General features: G+C 46.7%; 1 protein-coding gene across 1 annotated transcript in view; it reads right to left on the bottom strand.

The window, feature by feature from the left end:
* Nucleotides 1-21519, bottom strand: part of LOC8033414 (fringe glycosyltransferase) — a 65150-nt gene that overhangs the window by 9223 nt on the left and 34408 nt on the right. Inside the window, exons 4-8 of the mRNA XM_029969738.4 lie at nucleotides 21182-21241; nucleotides 18869-19025; nucleotides 18067-18152; nucleotides 7919-7989; nucleotides 5927-6021 (exon numbers count right to left, since the gene is read on the bottom strand). Of these exons, the coding sequence (XP_029825598.1) occupies nucleotides 5927-6021; nucleotides 7919-7989; nucleotides 18067-18152; nucleotides 18869-19025; nucleotides 21182-21241 (469 nt within the window). The remainder of the gene's footprint in view (nucleotides 1-5926; nucleotides 6022-7918; nucleotides 7990-18066; nucleotides 18153-18868; nucleotides 19026-21181; nucleotides 21242-21519) is intronic.

The raw sequence follows: 21519 nt of genomic DNA, 5'->3' as shown, positions 1-21519 counted from the left end.
GTTCGAAAAGTGGTACCTGATGGAAGCAGTTTCGGCACCTATCTCCCTTGAACCTTCCAGTCTTTCTCGACTTTCCCGGTTTTTGCCTTTGAATTTCTGCCACCCTCTCTCTGTCTCTCTCTCACCTTTATCACGTCTGCGTCGTTACAGGTTTTAGCTTATTTTAATGGGTCCCCAGGGAGATGTTTGCGGTGATGGCGATGCCACTGCGACGCGGTGGCACGCCGCGGCGCTGTTATCGCAGACGCTGATCAGACAGCCCTGCGGGGACCCTCGTTAAAGATGCGCCTCCCTCTCCCCAAAATGGCCGCTGATGACAGCTCCCCTCCCCCTTTTCCGAAGAGCACGTGACCCTCTCTCCCATCTCTTTCCGTCTCGAGACATTCTCCAGAAAACTTGTCTGCAGGAATGACAACCAAAACAAGTCTGGGCGATTACTCAATGTAACTGACGTTCGTTCCAGAGCAGTCGTTATCAGACGCGATTGTAAGCGGAATTTCGCCTTTAGGACGGCTATTTATACGCCTGGGACGACGCGATAGGAACTTTATGTATTTATGTGTGGTAAATACCATCGACGTCCTTCTTCGGAACTCTTGAAGGAGGGGAAGGGAAGTTCATCCGTACGTGTGTACGAGGATTTGCGAGGATGACTATGAGAATAAGAAAGGCATGCATTCATTCGTTTACCTAAGGATCGGAGTATTAACTGTAAAGGATAACAGGCGTCAAGAGACGACAAACAAGAAGAAATAGCAAACGTTCTTTCTTCCGGTTTGCTGCCTCTTTTTCATTGTTGTCAGTAACGCGTTACTAGAAACGACGTTGGTTACTGTTTTTCGACGGCATCGTCCATCAAACTCGTTACTTGCGATTACTATTTTTTCTTTTTTGTTCTAGCTTAAAAACAAATCAATTCACGCATCCAGTAAACTGCGCCAAAAGGGGAAAATGTTGTCTCTCTCTCCGCAGCTTCATTTCGACATCCTTCACTGGAAACAAAAAATGAAAGTTCCCACGCCGATGCCCAAAAGAAGTCACACGATTGCAGAGCTGCGAACGTCCTTGCTGGAAGATATATGGTCGAACTTTTAACGAGAAGAACCTCACCCTCTTCGAAGATTACTGCCGCAATACCACAAAGACGCAGACGTCTCGCGGTGTCTAGAACTCTGCAATCCGTCACCGCTGAAAGGATCGAACACTCCGACCCAGCAAAATCCACTTCGGACATTGGCGCATCAATGATTGGTTCACAAGCCAAGTCTGTCAGCGTGCTTCCTGTTGAGCATCCATCTCCGCCTCGACGCCCTCCGGGTTAGACAAGCGACCGCGTCCACTTGTAACCGCCCAGACGATATCTTATTTATGCCAAAGCTTGCACAGAAAATGGGTTTCCTATGTTGGTTGGAGTTGACCGTAGGGTCAGAGAAACTAAAGCGGGCTATGATCTCGTATTTTGCTCAACCTGCATGCCATTTGGAGATGTAGGATGGCAGGGCAGTTCGTCATGAAGATCTGGATGCCCCATCCAGTACGGTATCACTTCATTAAGAATGTGAACTTGATAGCAACTGGTAACCGGAAAATATGTCCGGAGCTGAAATTGTTGCCGGCCTTTGTGAAGTTTCGATGATCAAAGAATTTTAACACATCTCACCACCCTTGAAAGCATGGCGGCATCCTATCGTCCTCTTCACTAAAAACGTCGGCTTTGCTCACTAATTTATACGATATGCGTAAAGGGACCTTGACCCCCCCCCCCCCCCCCCCCCCCTCCGGCGATATATTATGGTGTCAGACAACTGCCCAATGAGGCGTACTTACGGCCTCAGCTATGCTCGACTATCAGACGATCTTCCCGCACCAGCAGGAAGATGGCGACGACCAGAGGCCGTACTTACAGACGTCTATAGGTCGGACTTTTAAGACCCGTTCACATAATTGCGTTTGCTTAGGACAGTAACGTTGCTTAGGACCGAGACAACCGAGATGTCCTGGTATCATACGACGTGAGACTGGCACGCTGGCGCCATCTGTGAAGTGGCCATGGAACTAGATTTCACCGGATCGGAAGTTGTGTGGTATTTGCGAAACCGAGTGTACGCACTATCTACGAGAAATGATTGTTTATGACATTGTCCATTCACGCCAAGAAAGAAAGACTCTGCTCTCGTCGTAAAAGATGTTAAGAGGTGTTAAGGCACACGGTAGTAATGTGCATTCGAGGTGCATTCGGACTGGCGTTCGAATTGCAACCGCGAAGCCGATCCGCTCGTTTTCATCATCAGACGCCCGTGAAATTGTATTGTGAAACGGAATATAGAGCCAGCTCTGACCAGTTGTGAACATGCAGAAATGTCGAATATCCGGATTTCGCTTCTCTGTCGCTTTTTTTTTTTTTTTTTTAAATACTGCTTAACCGGTTTTGGGTTCTTTTTTTTTCGATGCCGGAGGCTTCTTAAACTAGTTACGGTGGATGTCAGCAAAGCGTTCGGAACAGCGACTGAGGGACGACTATAAATTTCGTGTTTTTTTTTTTTTTTTTTTTTTTTTTTATGGACGATTGCCCACGGAACCACGTTACGCAAGACCTGTCTTCGTTTTTTTTTTTTTCTTGTTTTTTTTTTTAAGTCAGAAAGAAAGATAGCGACGCTCCGCTAAATTAGTTCCAATTACCGGTCCGCCAGCTTCCCCTTTTCTTTAATTTTCCTCGACGCGTTCTTCTAATCGCCGCGGGTTCACGCACTACCAGCTACAAAACAAGGCCACTGCGTGACGTCATCCTTAGTGGGCCGCCGACCCTCCCCAAGCGGCAAGCACAGCCCGACGAGAGGCGGGAGACGCGTCCGTCTTGGCGTCTGCCAGCGTCGCGCTCGCTATGAGACGCCGCAAGACGGCGCTGCAGACGATGCTGAAGCAAGCTAGGCGCCGCTGCGCGGATCTACTTGTGATGACGCTTTGTGTGCGTCTCTGTGAGTGTGTGTGTGGAGGGAAAGGGGGGGGGGGGAGGCAGGCCTTGTCCTCTATATGGTATTTCGTTCACGTCCTCAGTGGCGTTCCCCAATTGCTTTCAAAAGATAAGGAATGAATTCTTACCACAGCCCATGTCTCCACGTGTTTTTCGTGTTATTGCGTTACCATTAGAACGCTCGTTTTGACGAAAACCCGGGGGCCTCTTTCGTTTTTTCAGCGCCGGGAAGAGAGAAAGAAGGAGGGGGAGAGGGTGGCGCGTGGGACGCTCCCATTGGTCCGAAGTGCTGACGTCAGCACGCGTCAACCTCTCCCTCTCTCCCCGGCGCTGACAAACTGACAGACACCGCCGAGTTTTCGTCAAAACGCGTCCCTTTCGTTTTCCTCAAAGCCACGCGCACAGCTGGCGCGGTGCCAGGGAGGAGAAGGCGCCGCGCAACACCTCTTAAATAACAAAGCCGCAGTGCTGAATGAGATATATGCCTGACTGGTTGTGAAGGTACAGCAGACAACGCACAAAGGCGACATCGCACTTGTGACGCCGCCTGATTGGTTCCATCCGATCCGATTGCTATACCACCACAATCACCGACAGCCTAACAGACGCTGGGCGTGGTGAGAATTTGTCCCCAGCATCTAATTATCGCTCTGCATCCAATGAGATTCTGGCCTCAGCCGCAATCTCATTACGACACCCAATGGGAACGCGCTATTCTTATGACGTCACAGAAAGGGAGGAGCATCCGTCGGTGCCCTTTCTTGTTCCAAATTAACGCCTACAAAGAAACAAAAAAAAAAAAAAGCTGAGCGTATAAAGCCCAACGCGCTTCGGTGCATTGGGCACTAAGCTTAGCGTATATAGAACAATAAAATCAATGTGTTGGGCATTAAAGTCCATTTCCCACGTGCTTCGGCACATTGGATGGACATCGGACGGAACGTTGTTTGGAAAGGGCAGATCTCACGCCGCGATACGCTCCAGTTGGTAGATAGGGCATAACGGAATGTCGCATAGGTACACGTGAGCCTCCGAAATACGATGCCTCAGTATGTTTTATTTATTTTATTACTGCCACGTCGCTCTCGTGTGACCGACCGAAAAAACAACGTGGAAATATACCATACTTCCCGTAGTCCGAACCCTGTGCATAATCCTCCAAAACAAAATTCAAATTAAAAAAATAGTTTCTCCGGCGCGTTATTTGCACCTAAGACGTATTCCGCAGATAAAAAAAAAAAAAAAAAAAGACAGCGCATTTTAGAAATGGCAACTTTAATAGAGCACAAAAAAAAAAAGCTTGTGTCATGCAAAGATTATCATTAGCATAATCTTCCATACCAATAATACGTAAGGTCTCGTCATAAAAATAAATCTTGACCTGCAGGTAGTTCGCGGACTATTAGAGAGTTTTAGTTGACCGTTCCGGATACCCCTGATATCGATACGATGTATGCGCAAAGGCGGCGGTGGAGTGTCGGGCATCGTTATCGGAGTCATAGGAACGATCTACTAAAACTCTCTATTGTCAGCAAAATACGGTATACAGCCATCCGTAAAAAGGGGATCATATTAGGGAATTGTAGTAGAGCGTTTCCGCAGCCCGCTAAGCACCCGGATGGCGCTCCGTAATCCGCCACAATACCTTGAACTATGCAGACAAGGCTGGGGGCGCGCATGCGCAGCTGCGGCGTTTTCTTCGGGGATACCGTAGCGGAGGAGAAAAACGATCTACTACAACTCCCTATTAGCGAGTTTTAGTAGACCGTGTTTCCCGCTCCGCTAACCCCCTCCGCTACCCGGAACTCTACAGCCAAGGCCATCGGCGCGCAGGCGCAGTGGCGGTTTCTTCGTAGCGGAGGGCTAGCGGAGCGGGAAACACGGTCTACTAAAACTCGCTATTAGCACGGGCTTCCTCCCGCCGGGCGTAAGCTCGGAGTAACAACCCAAAACTGGAAGCTCAATGACTGTACGACTGAAAACACCTGACAAAGCCTAAACTCTTCTCGGCGAACAAAAAGCGGATATTCCGTCAAGTCACGAAAGAAGATTACGGTGTTTCCGTAAATAATAATGCTTTGGCAATTTCAGAGGAAAAAGAAAAAAAAAAAAAAAAAAAAAAAAACCCGTCAGGGATGATAAATGATTTCAGCCGCAATGAAAAGCGCTCTCCTCAGTAACTCATAATAAAACATCACGATGTGTATACATTATCTGCAGTGATTAATGACGTTCCACAACTTAAAAAAAAAATACAAAAAAAATACAGCGGCATTTTTTTTAGGCAGTTGTATTAAACACATTTTCGGAAGACTCCGGCATTACTCCTTCCGGCACGCTATTTATTATCTCTAAATTAAAAATAGCCACTGAGAAAACGGCAAATGAAGGTGATGCCAACCTCAACGTTCAATTTTTCCCGCGCCTGCAAACAGCAAGTTCTCAACGTGCGAGAGGTCTCGGTGCGCAGGTTAACCTTGTACGAGAACAACAGCTTTCACTTGTGTAGCGCAAATACGGACAGTCCTCGACACTATGACACACTTCGAAAACACCTCGCCACGGTGCACTTATGGGTAATCGTTTAAATTGAAGGACACTTTATATATAACCGTACAGCCCCAAAATAAATATAGAAACAAACTCTTTTGTCCCCGGTCGAAGTATTCAAAGAAGGACAGTAGTTAACATAAATAATAGAGATATTGAAAAGAAGCGACATTTAGTTCCTATCTTGTATATGGATGGAGCTATGATCGCAAACTTAACTTGGTGCAAGTGAATGTCAGGAACCACTTTCGAACGAAATGTTAGCCTCCTACACCCAGGCATTCGCGTTTCTAGTTCTTTCAAAGATACACCATTTAGTTTGCAACACGTTGTAGGTCGACCGCTCGTTGCGCCCCCTGGCTAGTGCAATACGCATCTAAAACAGAGCAACTTGATGGCACCAACCTGATCGCTGAGTGCTTCTTTCTTGAGGAACTTCATCGGCTCCAAGTGGGAGTGGAAGTTCTCCACAACCGTCAACTTCTTCTTGAGCAGGTGTTCTATTTAAAATGAGACGACAACAACAAAATCATACAGCGTAAGCGATGAGCCAATGTCTCATCATTGAGTACAATCTCAGAAACATCTACACGTTAAGACCTTTCAGGGTTTATCCCCCAAGCGAAAAGTGCCGAGTCACTACACTGTGGACGCATGCGCGGCACCATCGAAGCACGATACCGATCGCGCTTTCCATTGGTGGAGCTGATAAAAGGAAGACATGATTGGTTACAGAATGTTTCGAGGTGCAGCACGTATTCGGGGACAACGTCCGACAGTGAATCACAAAAACCTGCTTCGCTGTTCACTTTCGTTTATCTCGTTAAGAGGGTAGTGCCAAATATTATATATACCAGTTGTCTCTGACACGTTGGTTATGGCATGATTTGGATTAGTCAGCTCCAATCGTCTCGTTATTACTGCTCAGCCAATGAGGTGTCAGCACCAAGCGATAAGAGCAGTCCGCGACCAACAACGAAGATTACTAAGTTTTACCCCCTAGGCTGTAACTTTTTTATTCACTGATGGAGATGAAAGATGTCGTTCAAATTAAAGTTTGGGATCTCCTCTTTCTCAGGAGCGCGTAACTTTTCAATGTAGTCCCCACCGGCGACGATGCACTTCTGCTGACGGTGCACGTCTTCGTAGATGATTGAGGACAGCTGTAGATGAGACCGACGCCGAGCTGAAGGAGCGGCAGTTCCAAGATGTTTTGCCTCATTCACCTTAAAAACCGCGGACCTCGCGCCATCATATTTTTGGCTATTTTCTAAGGTAAAGGGACGGCTGAAAGGTACACGGTTTGCGTCCGACGACGAGGTTGCCGATGCAGTGCGCCGCTGGTCTTGTCAGCAGCCGCCCTCAATCATCTACAACGGTATGCGGAGAGTAGTCCACCGGTAGCGGAACTGCATCGCCGCCGGCAGAGACTAAATTGAAAAGTTGTCTGCTCCTAATAAAGAGGAGATTCCAAACTTTCATTCGAATTTAACATCTCTCAATTCCACCGCGGAATAAAAAAGTTAGAGCCTAGGACGCGAAACTTATATCACCTCTCGTATTACTACATGAACTCTGTCGGAATTCGCACCGCATTGTCATTTATAAGGTACCAATAACAACAGGCAAACGCACTAATCTTGACCCAAATTAGAGGATAGCGTTTGATTAAAAACTGACGAAGCAGTGGCACCCAATCAGAAAACAGCATGTACACGAGACCTGTTACACAGTCAATAAGCAACATGGAAATCAAAACTGCTTGGGATAAGGCTTCCATTAATTCTGATTTATCCGAAAAACTCCGAATTTCGAGGTCACAACGGGAAAATAAAAATAAAATGAAGGTGTTTCACTAATAAACTTCGTAAGATCGCCGGGTCAGTGGTCCTCAGGAAATGCCACTTCAGTTTCCTTTGAAATCTCGAACTAATGAAACCTATCTGTGTTTGGAGATTTGCGTTTGTCCTTTGTCCCTCTTGTTCCCCTTCTCCAGAGATTATTTTCGTCAAAAGGGGTTGGCCTTTCAGTTCGTCAAGGTTTCTTTAGGACAACGGGTCATGATACCCGGATTTTATTTATTTTGTTCTTAAATTTTCAAAAATTGGGAAGACAGTAAAATAAACTCCGAATTTCAGAGAATTGGGAATCTAACAAAAATAAACCCTAATAGACCTCGAATTTTCATCGAAAAACAAACTCCGAAAAACTCCTTCCGAATTTCACTAGAAATAAACTCAGAAAACACGGAATTCTAATTATATTTCAGTCATTTTCGAGTTGGAACTCATTTGTATTAAAATTTAACAGGCAACGTAAAATGACCCCAACGGTCTCTCCTGCATACAAAAATTAGATCTTCAATAACAGTAAGTTGTCATGAACAAGGGTCCTTACCGACGATGTAACCCATGGTGACGTCGTCAGGCAACCGGATATGCTCGCCAATGCTGATGAACTTGCCACCCCTGCAAAGGGAAAAAAAAAAAAAAGAGGTTAAATCAGAAACACAGCGTTGCTTACAAAAAACAGCAGCTCAGGCGTATACTGCCTAAATTGGCTAAAGTAGGGGAAAAGAACCGTTCGCAGTATATCATCTGTTGTTGTTCACCAACCGCCGTTCCTCTCCAAGATATATCGGATGAAATATGTTTGCAGCCATTTTAGCTTGTAACCATCTCGTGTCGCTTCGTCAGTAAAATGACGCACAAAGGCGGTTATTAGTCACGTTTCAGGAGAAACACTTGCCAGGCCCTATTTCCGAGACGACAGCATGGAAGGGTCGGTGGCTCTTAGGCAGCCACGTCCGGTCGCCTGTGCGCCCGCAGTCGCCAGATTGAGCGCTCATCAAGCGTTGTCACCGCGCAGGAAATTCAATCTCCCTTTCCCGGGCCAGTCTGGTAACCAGCTCCGCTTCCTCTTTTAGGCTCTGTATCACTCTACGGGCACCTCCGTACCGGACGAAACCAAAATGGCCGTCACCTTTTTTAACGTTGCTTCTGGTCAAGGATCTAACGAGTCAAGAGATTCGACGGTCCCGTGACAGACAAGTCAAATGATCCAACAAGGCAAAAGACCCTAAATCAATCAAGACTCAAGAGACTCAACGGATCTATTGAGTGAAAGGACACAACAAAAGGTAAAGAGAGACAACAGGCACATAATTGCAGAGTCAAGAAATCCAATGAAGTCAAGAGTTCTAACAATTAAAGGGAACCACCGAATGAAGAGACCCAAAGAGTCAAGCGATTCAACTGTCACATGACAGCCAAGAGATCCAACGAGGCAAGAAATCTAACGAGTCGAGAGATCCAACGAGTTCAGACATCCGATATGATCAAGAGATGCAACGAGTCGAGAAATCCGAGGCTAGTCAAGAAGTCTACCAAGTGAAGAACATCAACAATTGAAGAGCTTTGATACTTGATCTGCTGATTCGTTGGATCTCCTGACTGGTTAGATTTCCTGACTCTTTTGGACCTCTAGACTCGTTGACCTCTTGAGTCGAAATCTTTTCTCAGCGATGTTGCGTGATCCAAACATGACGGCCATTTTATGACTTCTGGCCTCTGCAGACAACCGTAACAAGCAGCTGCTACTCCGCATTTTTCGTAGTCTGGCACCACCTAATGGTTCCCGTCAGAGGCCGCTAAGAACGAGTGAGGTGTCTCAACCGATTTAAAAGAAATCCGCAACATCGGAGCGCCCAAGTGCTTTCGCATTTTAAGATCGCAATCACCCCCCCCCCCCCCCCCCCCCCAACACACATACACACAAGCGACTCGCTCCGGCGGTTTGCTACAGCAAATCAGATATCTAACAGGCAAGCATACGGACAGCGCTCGCCTTGCTCAAACGCGAAACACGAAAACACACTTCGCCACTGCACGGTCTTTCTTTTCCCTCTCTTTCTCTCTCTTCCTTTTTTTATCTTTTATTCCGGAACACGCACGCCATCTACCGGCGCGCAGGTGCAACCAGCAGCGCGCGACCGAATACCGCGACTACTTCGAAACAATCAGTGCCACCGAAAAAGTTCCACAAAAGACAGGGCGGAACAATGCAGAACACACGCCAGGTGTCTCTGCCGCGTGTCCAGGCATGCGTAGCCACCTGTTGTTCTTTGTATACCTGTTGAGTCCAGTTTATGTATTGTTTTGACTTTCGTGGAATGAAGCTCCGTTCGACCGAGTCCGCACGGTCATAATTGCACGGGTGGTGCATTCGGTTCTGCGCTACTCGGCCACGCAGAACACAGAGGGCGTTTCAGTCGATCTTTCACTTAGCTGAGCAATAGGGATATACGCGAACCTCTGCCGAACCTGGAATTAACCTTCGGACTTTTGCCGATATTCGACAAGGTTTCACTTCAACTATTCGTAAAATAGCAGTGTTGGGTAAAGCACACATAAAAAGTACTTCAAGTAAAGTCACAAGGTAAATGAGAGGGGATGTACTTCAAATAAAGTTGTAAGTACACTGGGCGCAATACTTTAAGTAAAGTTGTAAGTATACTGGGTGCAATGTACTTCAATTAAAGTACTGCATATAGAAAGAACTTTCAAAGTAAAGTACAAGTACTTTTTTAACACAATCTTTCATGATACCCTTTCATTCACCTCTACAGCGATTTTTTTTTAACTGGTATGCATTACCCAAGGGTAACCGGGGATGCATAAATGATTTTCGGAAATGGTGGCGAATATTGGATACAGTCGAGTGGCCACAAAGTAGTTATATCAGAAATGACGCGAAATTCAGATGCCCTTCCGACTTCTGAATTTGACGCCGCTTGCACTAGCTTGTTGCAGAGAGCATGACGCCAGCCCCGTAGCTCCTGCAAGCAATCCTCTTGAAACCCAGTGACGTTACGAGGGTCAGCGGCACCCGGAGCGGTGCCCCCCTCTCTCTCTCTCCCCCCCCCCCCCCCCCCCCCCCCCCACTGGTGACGCCATTGGTGACACCCGAGACTATGGTGCGGAAAAATTAAGGAGCTTTCAAGTCAAAGGAAAAGACATCAGAGGAGAACGCCTCAAAACATTCAGACGGTCTCCTCTGTTATATTTTTACTAGACTTCAAAGTTTCCTAGTTTTTTCCGCACCACAGTTTCGGGCGTTACATTGTGATTAATTGTTCTCTGCTGATATTTTTAACTGCCTCGCTTTCACTGACCGAGCAAAACGTAGCGATAGTTCGCAAAGCTACGGAAAAGCCACCTTCCAGGATAAACGGAGGGATGCGTCGTCTGCTCACGTTTCTGGTGAGAGTAGAATATCCCTCCCAGTGTATCTTCAGAGTTGACAAAGCATTATTTTGTGATACAAATTTAACAAAACCAAATTTGGGAAATGTACTTTAAAGTCGGGAGTTAATTGTACCAACAGCTCTGTCCCCACGAGTGACTCCTCGGCAGCAGTCGTGCAACCGGTTGGACTTTCCTCGGAAAGTACCAGAAAGAAATGCTTCAGGTAAAGTACAAGTACACCCTCAGATAATGTACTTCACTTAAAGTGCAAGTTTTCTGAACCTAGTGGAAGTAGTACTTTAAGTTCAATGTACTTAAAGTGCTTCCCCACACTGTAAAATAGCCTGTGTAAAACTCCAAATGTTAATCAGTATAAGAGCCTAGATATAAACTTAATACGGTTAGTTTGTTACAATGCTCCATTCCTCCTCCACCAGGCAAAACGAGCTTGTTTCTTTTTTTTCGCGCATGCGCACAATAAATAAACGCATGCCAAACTTCCAGCTCAAAAAAAAAAGAAAAAAGAAAAAAAAAAAAGAAAACGTTGAACCTTAGCCACACTACCACGTCAACCATACTTGCTGAACCGAACGAACGAAGCTTACAGGTTTCCAAATTTTGCTCGGTTAACAAAAGACTTCAATATACGACCGCGTACTAGGCCTTAAAGAGCTCCAATAAACAAGGCATGACTCTACTGTGACCATTTTAGTGTTCGTTAGTCAGACGCACAGCCACTCTTGCCTTCCTCCGAAGCTGTTACGAAGCCGTTCACAGAGTCTGAGTCGTAGCTTTGACTCCAACGTCTCCGTAAAAGTTATCGCCCATAAACACCACCAGTCTCTCTGTCAGAAAAACAAACAAGGGGGCGATGCACCGAAGACAAGGCAAAATTGAGACCGCTAGTGTCAGACGCGACGAAAAACCTTTCCCCGGGTCGAGATAAAGCGGAACTAGAAAAGCTGTCTGGCAACCACCGTCCCCCATCACTTTCCTTCGTGTTGTTTACCGTCCAATCAAACTGACAGCCGGTAGCCACGACGCGGTGTATTCGGTTTCGTCTGCAGTTTCTCAAAGCGATAAGCGATCACGACTCGACTAAGGCCAAATAAGAAAACACAGCAAACAGCCTAGAACCAAACACAAGCAGGCGACGTACACCTATCGGCTGAAGCACCGAAACAAAATAACAACAAAAAACACGAGACAAAAACCCCGAAACAGGAATCAAAAGCATGGACTAAGGTTTCCGAAAAGCCGTCTGCAAAATTACAAAGTAAGAGTTCGCGAGTTTATGCACGTCGAGCGGTAGAAAGAGAGAAGGGGACGGATTCCCGAAACGTCAAGAGCTTGACACCAACAAAGATGGCGGCTCCCGGAGGAGCGCCATCTTTCTGTCAAGGCGCACTCGCAGATCGGCCAATCACCGGCGGGATCGAAGGCAACGATTGGTTGTCGGTGCCGCGCGCGCAATGATGAAGACGTGCCTGTCTCTGCCGCGGCTGTTGTCTTGTCAATCGACGTGATCTGATCTCCAACGGCTCCTTTTGTTGTAGTTGAACGGTGTCGTTTGAGGCCGTTTCGAGGGAGTCGTTTGAATTTCAAATGGGGGACGCTGGCAGTTCGCAGCCTGCCATTTTTGTCAAGCGGAGACGCACGATCTCTTGAAAAAGACAGACCATTTCAAGTATGTTCCTTTCGCTTGTTCTCTCTCTTTCTCTCTTTCTGACTTTCTTTGCAGACTTTACAAACGCCTAAAGTTTTGGGAACAGGAAGCCAAGGTAGCTTGTTTTTGCGTAATGAGGTCGCCAACCCTTTCGTTCGTTACATGAGATAAAAAAAAAAAAAAAAAAACTGCATTTCGACAGAAACCCTATTTAGAGACGGAAATTGCTGCAAGGATCACATGCCGTTGTATCTTTTCCCCTCTATAGTCGCTGACGAGATTGAGACCAGCAGGGAGGTCCTTCGTTTGTCCCGACCTCGGCGCGAGCTTTTTGCCTTCGATGATGCTTTGGTGTCCCGCGAAATCAAAGCGTGCTCGTGCAGCCAAAGCATGGCGGAAGGCCAAGCACGTGCTGGAGATCAGGTGTCCCAAAGAGATGTCCGCTGTCTGCTGAACATGCATACAACATAATTGCTTTACTATACCTGTCCACCTCAGAACAAACGGAGAACTTCTCCATCAGGAGTTCGGAAACGAAGTTATACGAATTGCAGCAGCTATTAAAAAAATACTACCGGCTCCGCATTAATATATGTACTAGTGACAAACAGATCACCACTAGTCGTACTACTCCAGTTTCCAACATCCCGAATCCACTGCGGCAGGAGTTTGAAGCGCTGGAATCCCCGTTTTGTAAATTACACTGTTCTGCGTGCCATGGACATCCAAAAACCGATGCGTGATCAGGGTTTACAGATTAAGCATTTAGGTTTCAGAACCAGGATCAACTAGAGCTGCTTGTCAGAACGGGCCGTTCCTCGAGTAATTAGTAGTATTTGTGCGGCGAACCCCTGAATGCCGGAGAATTCCCGCGCTCTTTGTTTTGTTGACCAAACAAATTATCTAGCCAGAAAGGATGGGCCCAGATGCGTTATACAGTGTTTTCAATTATTGATTGATTGATTGAGCTCCCAAAGAACCACAGGGTAAGAAGCCAGCAAGAAAAACAAGGTGCCTCATCGTCCTTTCCCAAAGCACAAACTGGTTAAGTAAAAAAGGAAGTCATGGGCAACGAAAGGGGAAGTGCATTACGAGACAACGAAGAATAGGATGACCGGACAGATGCTCACCGGGCAAAAGCTCATCCATTCCTTCACAAACCCGGACAAAAGGTCACCTCTCTTTTTGGCTACCCGGACTAAAGCTCCCCAGGCGAAACAACCAATATAAGCGAAATTTAAGACATTTCAATATGTTTTGGATGTCCGGTGAGCTTTAGTCCGGTAAGCTTTTATCCGGGATTGCAAGAAAGGAGCAATCTTCGACAGCGGTTGTAGGAGTTGGAGGAACCGAAAATATAAAGTGGTCCCCTTCCCAACCCCACAGACTCATGCCCCGACAGACGGAAGGATGATAGACAGACAGCCCTACACACGACCCTAGGCACACCACACGTGCACGAAAAGAAACATGGAGATAAGAAATACACATACAGACAGGAGGCTCACATAGGGAACACGCACTCAAGGACACTGGATGAAACAAATAGAATAGTAATTTCGCACACGAGCCTGTGGGACCAAACCCCAAAAACCATAAAAGGCGACCCATCCCGCGTCTACGGGCTCTGCAGCGCGCATTACAGATGCGACAGGAGCCCCCTAGCGGCGGTTTTTCGCATCTCATTTCGAGCGGCTAGAGAGAGAGAGAGAGAGAGAGACGAACAACCGGTGAGCAGAGTCCGCACTTACGAAAAGGGCCACGCCATGTTTGGACGCCGACACACGCACACTGCATTCTCGTCACGTGACGGCAAGATGGAAGCTGCTTTCTTCTTATTTAAAAAATAAATAAAAAAAAGAGGGGGGTTGTTTTGGCTTACAAGGTCTTCAGCCGCTCCACGAGAGGCGGGATATTTTTTATGTGTGAGTTTTGTTAGTGCTCCGCGTGAAAGCGAAAGAAAGCTGGGGCCTAGAGAAAGGGAAGCCCGACAGTGTGCGTGCACGTGCAAGCGAAGTGCATCTCAGACGAAAGGGACCGGGAAGGAAAGCCAATGTCCCAGAGTGTCAGTGCGTGACCTCAGTGACCTCGTTGAAAAGCTACGGTGGAGACTTGCTATGATAATGGGTTGGTCATGACGTCGCGGTACGTGCACCTGAGTTACATCACGGAAAGTAAAAGCCGCAGACCGCGTAAAGCGACAGCTGGTACGATTACTGACTCACCTTGTACGCGGTTTTATTTTTATGTAATTTAACAACGCTGTTAAATAAATGTGTCAAGAACGGAGAAGGGTAAAAAAACTGAAGTGTTTCAGTCATGGTAAGAGCGTTTTTCTTGTTTTTTTTTTTGTTTTTTTTTTTCAGTCAAAAAGAAAGATGCGGTTACGTTTCTATGAGCGTTTGATTGGCAATAAGCGAGATGACGTCTTGTTTAATGAGAGGACAAACACAGGAGGGACGATGGGATAGTGTCATCGCTCCCGTTGAAGTAATAATTGATAACAATAATGACAACAGACATTCTGAGCTGCAGGAAAAAAAAAATAGCTCTTTTCTGATTTTGAAATATGTTTCCTTTTAGCGTCTGGACTTCTTCGCAAGCAATCGCGCGTCCCTGAATGTATACTGACTAGTTTTCTTTTGTATACGTCCCCTTTTCGCCCTCCCCCAACCCCTCTGAAAAGCCCAGTTGTTGTTCCTTTGTTCGGAGCGTACATTGTCAAGAAGACGGGGGCTCCTCGAAGGATCTCCCGCTGTTTAGCGAAGGCGCTGTGGCCGTGGCGAAGATCACACACACACACATGCACGCACGAGAAGGAAGAAAAAAAACGAAGCTGTAAAATGATAGAATCCGACAGACGCAGGGGTTCAGCGCTGCTCCGATGCTTTCCTCTCTTCCTTCATTGACACGTAGAAAAGGTGAAGAATATGCCCCACTGTAGGTTCGACCCTTGTCAGGTTTCGGGTGAAAGAGAAACCGTTCTTCGAGCAGTCAAGATTGCAGACGCTGATAAGACTTTTTTGCAGAGGGGCCTGCGGAGAGGGGCCGAGTTTGGGGGACGAATCTCATCTACCCAAACCATAAAAGGTACCATGAAAGTATATTTTTTTATTTGCTTACTTATTCAATGTTTCACTCGCAGCATTTGCAGCGCTGAACGCGGTTGCGGCAATGTTGCCAGTATAGCGTTTCTTCTGTTTCTTGTTTGTTTGCTAAATATAGCTGTTTTTAGTTTTGTCAGGCGGGAGAAATGGTCACAGATAGCATATTTTATCAGTTTTCTAATCATAAGAACTTTTTTTTGTTTTACTAGGTATAGAATGTTTGATAGATTCCGTGAGTCATTCCTGCAGAAGTTACGCTCCGCGTTAAGAATTGGTGCGTCACCTTTGCTTTACTCTCGGCAAGACTGTTGTCAATAGTGAGTTTTAGTATTGCGTATACGAGCAAAAGTAAGCGCTGTGCGTTTGCGTTAGCGTTGCGTGCTCCACGCTGCTCATGCGCACTGTGGACAACACAACGCTAACGCAATAACACGGCACTTGCGTTCGCTCGTATACGCAATACTAAAAGTCACTAATGAGAGCGACGCACCCGACGCCTCGAGTCAAAAATGAAATGCTTCCTTTTAATTGTTTTCCTTATTTATTATACTGTTTTCACACTAACTGTCGCAGTTAATTGTATAACAAAGTCATTATTGCCCCACGTCTGAAAGTTAGCGGGTTTCACCCGGTTTCTTGGGACCCCTATTGCGGGGTTTTACATTTTTCTGGTCAGCAGTGACATCACAATGACGAGGTCTTTTTAGTGGCTCTTTTAGATAACTGGCTACATTCGAAACAGACCCGCTCATATAGTTTTGGTGCAATCCATATTTTATTCTCAGCCCAAGTCCTTTGGATATTCTTAAACAGTCACTGTTATCGTTCCTTTTTTGTGTGTGTGTGTGTGTTTGTGTGTATGTGTGTGATCCAGGCAATGCAAGACGGACGCAATCAACACAAAAATCGTTGCAAGTTATTACGCTAAAAGAAACGTGGTGGCATTTCATTAGGATAAGTAAAAAAGAAGTTGAACGATGGTCATCCAGAATGCATAAATAAAGGAAAACAAAACAGCTGGATGCATCTTACATAAAGCCTCCATCAGAAAATAAATGCTACACAAAACGCGAGTGAACAAACCAAAGCTGCTTAAAACACCCGGCAGGTGGCGGCGCCGATTGGGGGCGGAGCCAAAGGTGCCGCTTCGCCGTGTCCCTTCCCACTTGACCATTATGTTTCTGCTTTCGTCACGAAACGGCTCTGTGCAACCCCCAAAATGCCGCTACGTTAAATTGACTGTGCGTTCACAACTACAAAAAAAAAGAAAGTTATTACAGACAATAAAAACGAGAAGAAAAAAAAAAAGAAGCAGGGAGGGGGTGCGCAAAAAGGAAAAAAAGAAAAGAAACTAACGTATCCCACCCGCTAGGTAATTCACCGGCTGTAGTCCCTACGAACTATATACAATATAAAAGCGTGCTAGACGAAGCAGCGAAGAGCCGAGGCGTAAGAGGAGGAGAGTGAGACAACATTGGGTGGCTGCCCAGCGCAGTACGCCACCTGTTGGCGGCAAAGCGCGGTGGCCCCGAAAAATTTCGCCCGAATTCATTCTGTGTTGGCGAGCGCAGTTCCCCCCAAATTACTCTCTTTATCGGCATCCACATCTCTGCTTCGGATGGTCGCCACGCCGACAAGGGGGGCAGCACTGTACTTCCAGTCGTTTGGTTGGATGGATGGATGCGTTGATGTTCCAGCCCGTTTCACCGATGGAGCGATAGTTCGTGGGCTTGGAGAGAAGACACAAGACGGACGTAATGGGAGGCAAAGAATGGCCGTCATAAACCTCTACACGGACCTTCGGTACAAAGTGTATGCCGCAATCGTATACGCTCGACAAATAGGGCTTACGACGGCCATTGTCCAAATAAACAAACAAACCATAAATCGACTGATCGACAGATCTATAGATTGACTGACTACCCACACGGAAAGGACATCAATGTTATCTTTTGGGGAGCGGTTCGGCGTGGTCTAGAAGAAGCCGCCATTTCGGCAGGTCCAACTTACGTCTCACCACGTGTGGGTCGAGGTCGGAAAGATGGCCGTGTTCGACAAAGTTCAGCGTAGTCAGGTACGGCCATGACCTCCGATATTTGTGGTTCTTAACGAAATGAAGAATTGAACATGCATGCATCGCATAGCGCCTCGGTAATTTCGGAGTTAATAATTCGAACATTATGACGCGACGCATCCCACTGCGACCCGTCGGGAGAACGTTCTGACGTGCATGTGTCTGGCGCTTTATTCTGAGCCTCCAATACAGATCCACAGTTTTACAGTGTGCCACAAGTTGCGACAGCGGTGATACAAGAACTAAGATGATTCCATACGTGTGGTTCGTTCTACAAATACAAATTTAGACAATGAGATCATCAGTAATATGGGCTGTGTACACAGGCAGTTCTTAAAGGTCTTGCCTACTTGTCAGATGTAATCTGAGGAAACTGGACCATACGAGAATGGTTGTGTACCATTATTGTGGGGTCTACAAGAGTAGTGGGGGTGAAAAGAGCTGTGACTCACCCAGCTATGGGGAGCATCTTGAGCGCCAGTGACCGGCTGATGCAGAAGCCTGCACCCCCTGTGGCAAACCAGAAGGATATCTTCTTCTGCAAAGACGGCAAGAAAAGGACGACACAATATGACTTTCGATGAACAGAGTGCGAGAAAACATTATTACATCATCAAGAGTACTGTACTTCAATCGACGACGTTTCAAGGAACACATCATAATAATCATGTTACACGCCGACTACCGTTAGATTGGCGTAACACCGATCTCTTTTTTTTTTTTTAATTTTTACTATCAGGTTTTGCTGTTTTTACGTGGGAACGAAGCTACAGCATTCGTTTCCGGTGATAACCTTAATGCCAAATCCTTGTAGCATAACTACAATGCCTAGAGCTCGTCTCCGACTGGTGTGCTTGGCGTCTATTCTATCCATGCATCGAAGTGGTCTCGAAGCGACAACAAATGACGTCAAAAATGCCGGAGTGTCATGCTGTCGGATGTTGCGATCCTGGCGGTTGGTCGTAGAACTCCCGGCAAAAAGCACGAGCAAACGTAAGTGTCACTGTCGTCACGACGTTCCAACTTCTAGCTGTCTGGGCTTCCGTGAGCTGTTAAGCCGAAGGTCGACCTGCAGATCTGCCACATCCACAACCGCTCCTGTGACACCGCCAGGGTCGCGGTTGGCATCAGCATGATTCTTTCATGACGTCATTAGGCGGAAATTAAGGGACCACTTTTGCGTTTCACAGTGTATCTTTCTCTGAGCAGGTGTCTGTGTGCATGCCCATCTGGAAGGTATGTGGCGCCATCTACCTGTGGAGGTGAGCCGGAGTCTCTAGCGAGGATCTCCAGCGGCTGCCTGATGGACGGCTTGCCCAGGTACCAGTCCTCCCTCGGGTCGTAACCCTGGAGCAACCGAACCAGCCGCGGTACGTTGACATAGTTGTCATCGTCGAAGTGGCACATCCACCTGCAAGGCACAAGGAAGGCTACTTTTGAGACCTATACTAGTCATGTAACGTTCATTTGAGCGGTTTACCGAAGGCAGGACTGGACAGATTACCCCGTGACATCCTGGTTGATTTCGTTTCTCTTCCCATCTTTTCTGAGCCGCCCAACCCTACCGACATCATTATTTCTATTCCACCTTCCTGCTCTGCGTTCCTGCTGTCTGCACATGGCCGAAAAAATGAATCCGTCGGCAGACTGTATTGCAAATTCCAACTACAGAGGTTGTCTTGGCTTCTACCGGAAATGTCTAGTAGAAATACATGCCAGAAATATTTTATCGTTTCTATTGTGTTAAAGAGCTGGGTATTTCTTGAAGCCATACTGCGATAAGGAACGTTTATATGGGTCACCAGAGTTCGTTTGTATGATATGCTATGTTCATTCGTGGTCCATGAAAACTTTGTTCATCAGAATTTCCTCGAGTGGGCCCTCGGGGCTCTTGCAGATTCTTAAGATTACTTGGTAAAAGTCAAAGACCCCATTCAAGCAGTGACTCTCAGCAACCATTTGATGGGCAATTAAAGAATCGCTTATAGGCTAAGTCTTTCATTCTTGGACACATTTAAGGCTTGCTTGCTTAGAACAACCACTCATATAACTTTTTTTTTTTTTACTTACAAATAGTTATCGTTTTTGCGTCTCTGGCAAAACTGTCCATCATACGCTCCGACTGCCTCACTAATTGAAATTCCGTCTTTGCTTCCAATTAAAATTGTCTCTGCTCTCAACGAATCTCTACCCCCAAAAGAAGAAAAAGCAGGCTTGCCAAAGGCAGCACACACGCATAAACACGCACACACGCACGCACACACACTCTGCAGCTAAATTAATCGCAGTACACAACTAAGAACTCGGTCGAGAGCGAGCGGGGGAACGCCTCAAATCTCCTCCACCGGATGTCCGAAGACCAAAAGGCCTTCGCAATAAAAAACAAGAGCGACCACCTGCAAAAGAAAACAAAACAATACGCACCAGCACTAATCGAAAGGAGAGCCTGATTTTAGAGGCTAGGCTAGCCGGCCGGCGGAGGCTGCGAGGGCCTCTGAGCAGAGACGAGGATAGGGGCAATTACCCAGGCGCCTGCCCGGAGGTCCCCCTTTGCGACGAGGGTGCGGCACCGCGTCGCGTGTAATGCAGCAGCTGCCGCACCCTGCTCCGGGCAAGAAGTCGGTGCCGCGGAGTGCCGCAAACACTCGCGTGTAAGCCGAGAACACCGTCAAAAAACAATAAACAGAAAAAATTAAAAGACATTCAGAAGTAACGAATTTTGCCTTGTGGTTAGAGGGTGGGGGAAGTCTGACAAAGCACCGAGCACACTGCTCATACAAAGGACAATCTGCAAACACTGGGTGTGGAGGCTCTTCCTCGTATGACGGTCCTATTGGTCATACATAGACTGCCTGTCTGATGAGACATGTTCAAAGCACATATATGTTTATGAAGCGAACACATGCTTCGAAGATGCTTGTATGGCGTACGAGCACAGTGTGACTGAGGGGCCTACTGAGTGATGACTGTCAGACGCCAATGCATTAGATTTTTATTTTTTTTCGCGTAAATACGAAAAGAATTTAACGAGTAAATAAATAAATCAATGAGACTACGGGGTCTGTTGCAGCAGAAGAAGTGCAGGAGAGGCTTGCCTTCCGAAGAATTTCCGGAGAGAAATGACGTCACTATACAATGAGACTATCAATGAGACTACGGGGTCTGTTGCAGCAGAAGAAGTGCAGGAGAGGCTTGCCTTCCGAAGAATTTCCGGAGAGAAATGACGTCTACGCCGTCTTTCAAGAATGGCACCCACAGAAACGAAGCTCTGACTAATGCCCAATGAGGTAAGAGTTCCGGGGAAGCTCCCCCCAACCGCTTTCCACTTTAACCGAGCGGACACTAGAGAGGGGTCGACCTCCTCTCCAGCGATCGCTCTGCTAAAGTGGAAAGAGATGGGTGGAGCTTACTGAGCGCGGGCGCAGCGTCCACTAACACTACTAACAGGCTACAGTCGTGCTCAGTACAGAAATACACACGAAAATGAATTATTTATGATAAATTCGTTGCAATGTAGGTATTGCGTTCATTCATTCATCGCGATAAATAATTAACCGGGATACTCACTTCTTATTGCTGTCGAGAAAGAAGTCCAACTCGACCGACATCTTGCAGCACAGGGCCTTCCTAATAGACGAACAGAAGAAAAAACGAAAACGGACGTCTATTATTGCTTCGAACATATCACGCAATCTCAAGCATCTTATCGCTTGGCAGCCAATGAACTCGCGGCATTAGCCGAAGAAAATGTCCCTGATTGGTTGCTGGAGTTCCCGAAGCACCGACCCTATGCTGACGTTTTATGTTCCTTTAATTGGGAAAGTATTCGCGTTACGTGCGCGGTTTCCAAAGGACAAGTGTTCTTTTAACCGAAAAAGCACTCATGTTACGTGCAGTTTCGGAAA

This window comes from Ixodes scapularis, unplaced genomic scaffold (assembly GCF_016920785.2).
Source record: "Ixodes scapularis isolate PalLabHiFi unplaced genomic scaffold, ASM1692078v2 PGA_scaffold6__148_contigs__length_123643588, whole genome shotgun sequence".
NCBI lineage: Eukaryota > Metazoa > Arthropoda > Arachnida > Ixodida > Ixodidae > Ixodes > Ixodes scapularis.
The sequence above is the reverse complement of the archived record's forward strand: the minus strand, read 5'-3'. Positions and strand labels throughout refer to the sequence as shown.